Source organism: Rhinopithecus bieti, unplaced genomic scaffold, assembly GCF_001698545.2.
Source record: "Rhinopithecus bieti isolate Rb0 unplaced genomic scaffold, ASM169854v2 scaffold_69632, whole genome shotgun sequence".
NCBI lineage: Eukaryota > Metazoa > Chordata > Mammalia > Primates > Cercopithecidae > Rhinopithecus > Rhinopithecus bieti.
This window is the reverse complement of record NW_016870024.1, coordinates 14,614-17,933: the sequence shown is the minus strand read 5'-3', so window position 1 is coordinate 17,933 and position 3,320 is coordinate 14,614. Positions and strand designations below refer to the sequence as shown.

Sequence of the window (3,320 nt, the reverse complement as noted above, 5' to 3'; positions counted from 1 at the left end):
GCACAAGAGGTGCTCCAGGCGGGATGCATTTTAAGCGAGGCAGACAAACAGAAGTCTGTGTGGGCGCGAGTGGTACATACTAGGGATCGCTATCTGGCGAGGATGGGGCCATGGAGTTTCCATTGGTTGGGGAACCGCCCAGCTTTAATTTCTCCAGATATTCGGCGTGCACGGGCTTGTGGCACTGGAGAACCTTGATGGCATCTTCGACTTTGAACCACTCTCGCTTCCTCCCAATGCTAACCGAATCTTCCCAATCCTCCAGCAGCTCCGTGACAGTCAGTACATACACGTACGTTCTGTGCTTGCGGTCCTGGTTCTGTTCGAAGACGCCCAGGAGCCGGCCTAACTTCCCCTTGACTCCCGCCTCTTCGTACACCTCTCGGACCGCCGCACCGCCCGGCTCCTCCTCGGGCTCCATGCCCCCGCCCGGCACGATCCAGCGGTCCGGGTACCGGCTGCTACTCACTAACAAGACCTCGTCCTCGCGCTCGCTCCGGAAGCACAGGCACGCCGCTCGCTTCTTGAACCCCTCGGGGTCGTAGGTCCGCGTCTGGTTGGGCTTGCACTTCATCCTCGAGGCAGCCTCCTCTTGCCTCTCGCTGCTGCGCGGGCCGCCGCCGCCGCCGCCGCCGAGCAGCCGAGGTGCTGGGAAGAGAAAGGGCCGAAGCGAAGGGCGGAGAGAGAGAGGCGCCTCAGTCTGCCCGCGAGCCCGGGGAGCGGAGGGAGAGATGAAGCTGGGCGGGGCGCGGGCGGAGGCGGGGGCAGCAAGGCGCGTCAGTCAGCCAGTCCGCCAGTCCGATGGGCGGCCGGCCTAACCCGGGCCCGCCAGAGTGGAGGAGGCGCCGTTGCCCGCGAGCCCGCGACTCTCCACAGAGCCCACCCGCTTCTCGGGGGCGCGTCTCACCCCCTCGGCCGCCTGGGAGAGTTTGAGCGAGGTGAGGCGCATTCACGGACGCGTCCGCGCTCCCGTTCACGTGCGCGTTCGCAACGGAGGGCGAGGGGCGGGGGCGGGGGGTCTCCTGGCTCCCGCTGCGCGCGACGCCTCGGGCCCACTGCGCAGGCGCCCCGCAACCCTGGGGGCCGGGAACCTCCTTAGCGCACCGTGAAATTCACCGCATTGTGACTTTGGCCGATTGCCTCCACGTGTGCCTTTGACCCAAACGCGACTGTAGCGCGGCAGGACGTTTCTCCTTTCCCTCCCCACCGCGCTGCGCGAAACCCACACGCAGCCGTTTTACACACGACAGAGGCAAGGGCATCGTCGTCATCATCCTCCCCCACGATGAACCATTCTGGCTTACTCATGGGACATGGGCCCTGGTGTTGTCAAAACGACCCACGGGATTTTTGGCAGAGTAGCCGCGCATCCTTGCTGAGTCACATGATGCAGTTTTATTTCTTCAACAGGTTCCCACCTTGCCGAGCATCTTGGCGCAGCTAGTAATTTAACGCTTTTCTTAAACTCCTGTTCACAACCTGCTTGACCCCTTTGTGTCTCAGTTTCCTCATGGGTACACTCCTCACCTCCTTGTTGCAGCCATTTGCACTTCGATGCACGTACACCTTAAAGACCAGAGCACCACCCATCTAGTAGTCCTGCGTTAAAGCCCAAGACATTCTCTCATTCCCCACACACTCCACACTTCTCTTTCTCTTTCATAAGCACCACTTAGGCGTTGGGAAACCATACACGTGGAGATCCCTTCCTATTCCACTTTGATTTTTAAAAGACTCCCGGCGTGAGACTCCAGCAAGGTCACTTGCTGCTCTCTCACCTCTCTCTCTGGTCCTCCTGTCCTCTTGGCCAGGAAATGGCATCCTATCGCCAAAAATTTAACAACCTAGAGCCTTCCTTCTCATTTATTCTTGGTGTTTCCTCATGTCATAGTAGCCGTAGAGACAAGACCTCTGATGTCCCCTGATTTTGATTGCACCTTTGTCTCTCTCTTACTGGCACTCTGTTGGCATCAGCCAAGGGGGGGGATCATGAAAGCCTGCTTTGTTGATGAAATAATTCCTTTATCTAGGGGAAATGGACTCATATGGAAATGAAGAGTAGTCGTGAGACATGCAGTCCAATTTTCAAATAACAATTTAGTTCACTTTCCCAGGATCTGTTCAACTCCACTTATACCCAGAATCACAAATAAAAATGATCCTATTCCCAAGCACAAGCAATATCTGCACTACCTAGACCGTAATATGACAAAATGCTGTGGGTCATATATGAACAAAATTATAAAATACAGACATAAAAAGAGTGACCTCGATAGAGACACTGCTGCTCCTGACCATATTTTAAAGATGGATGGACGATGGAAGAACATTTGAAGGAACTGAACACTTGGTATTAAAAACAAAGAGGCTGGGCGCCATGGCTCACGCCTGTAATCCCAACACTTTGGGAGGCCGAGGCAGGCAGATCACCTGAGGTCAGAAGATCGGGACCAGCCTGACCAACATGGAGAAACCCCATCTCTACTAAAAATACAAAGTTAGCCGGGCGTGGTGGCACATGCCTGTAATCCCAGCTACTCGGGAGGCTGAGGCAGGAGAATCGCTTGAACCCAGGTGGCGGAGGTTGTAGTGAGCCGAGATCGTGCCATTGCACTCCAGCCTGGGTAACAAGAGCGAAACTCCATCTCAAAAAACAAACAAACAAAAAACTAAGAAAGTATACTTAACAGGCAATATTTCTCAGGGTTCTCAAATTCACAAACACACAAATTATGTTAAACAACTAGGGAAAACTGCATTACAATAAGGAGCAAGACAAATCTGCCTACTATCAAAAATACTATTAAATATTGTCTTACAAGTTCTTTCTAGTGGGATGAGTTGTAAAGAGTAAAATGTCTGATGTATATTGGTAAAAACACAAAGTTGTCATTGTTTGTAGATATGGATATCTTCTTGGGAAACACCTAAGAAAAAATGTGAAAATAAATCTCTGTAAATAGAAAAATGAAGTATTATGATTTAAAATATCAAGAGCTTTCATGCATACCACCAATAATCATGTAGGAATTAAAATGGAAAATGATGACATCCAACTTGGCACTATCAACCACCACAAAACAAATAAAATAGCAAGGGGTCCTAAAAAATATAGTTAGGACTTGGTAATACAAAATGTTTGAACTTCTACTCAGAGCTTTGAAACATGATTTGAATAAATCACAAGTCACTGTAGCAAAGCTAGCAGACTGGTGTGGTGTCTGAGGGCGGGAACGGCCAATCCAGGCTCTGGCCACAGGGCAGGGCTGCTTCACAATTGCCAGGTACTATCTCCTTTGTCTCACAAGAAAGAGGTGCCA

At 51.9% G+C, this 3,320-nt stretch overlaps 1 protein-coding gene across 2 annotated transcripts in view; it reads right to left on the bottom strand.

The window, feature by feature from the left end:
• LOC108525556 (diphosphoinositol polyphosphate phosphohydrolase 3-beta) overlaps window positions 1-951 on the bottom strand; it is a 5,708-nt gene extending 4,757 nt beyond the window's left edge. The window contains exon 1 of one of the 2 annotated variants that reach the window (XM_017866494.1): window positions 81-951. In XM_017866494.1, coding sequence (XP_017721983.1) covers window positions 81-574 — 494 coding nt within the window. In that variant the 5' untranslated portion in view covers window positions 575-951. Of the gene's footprint in view, window positions 1-79 lie in introns of those variants that run through there. The other variant, XM_017866495.1, reaches the window with a different exon arrangement.
• Window positions 952-3,320: the final 2,369 nt, after the last annotated feature.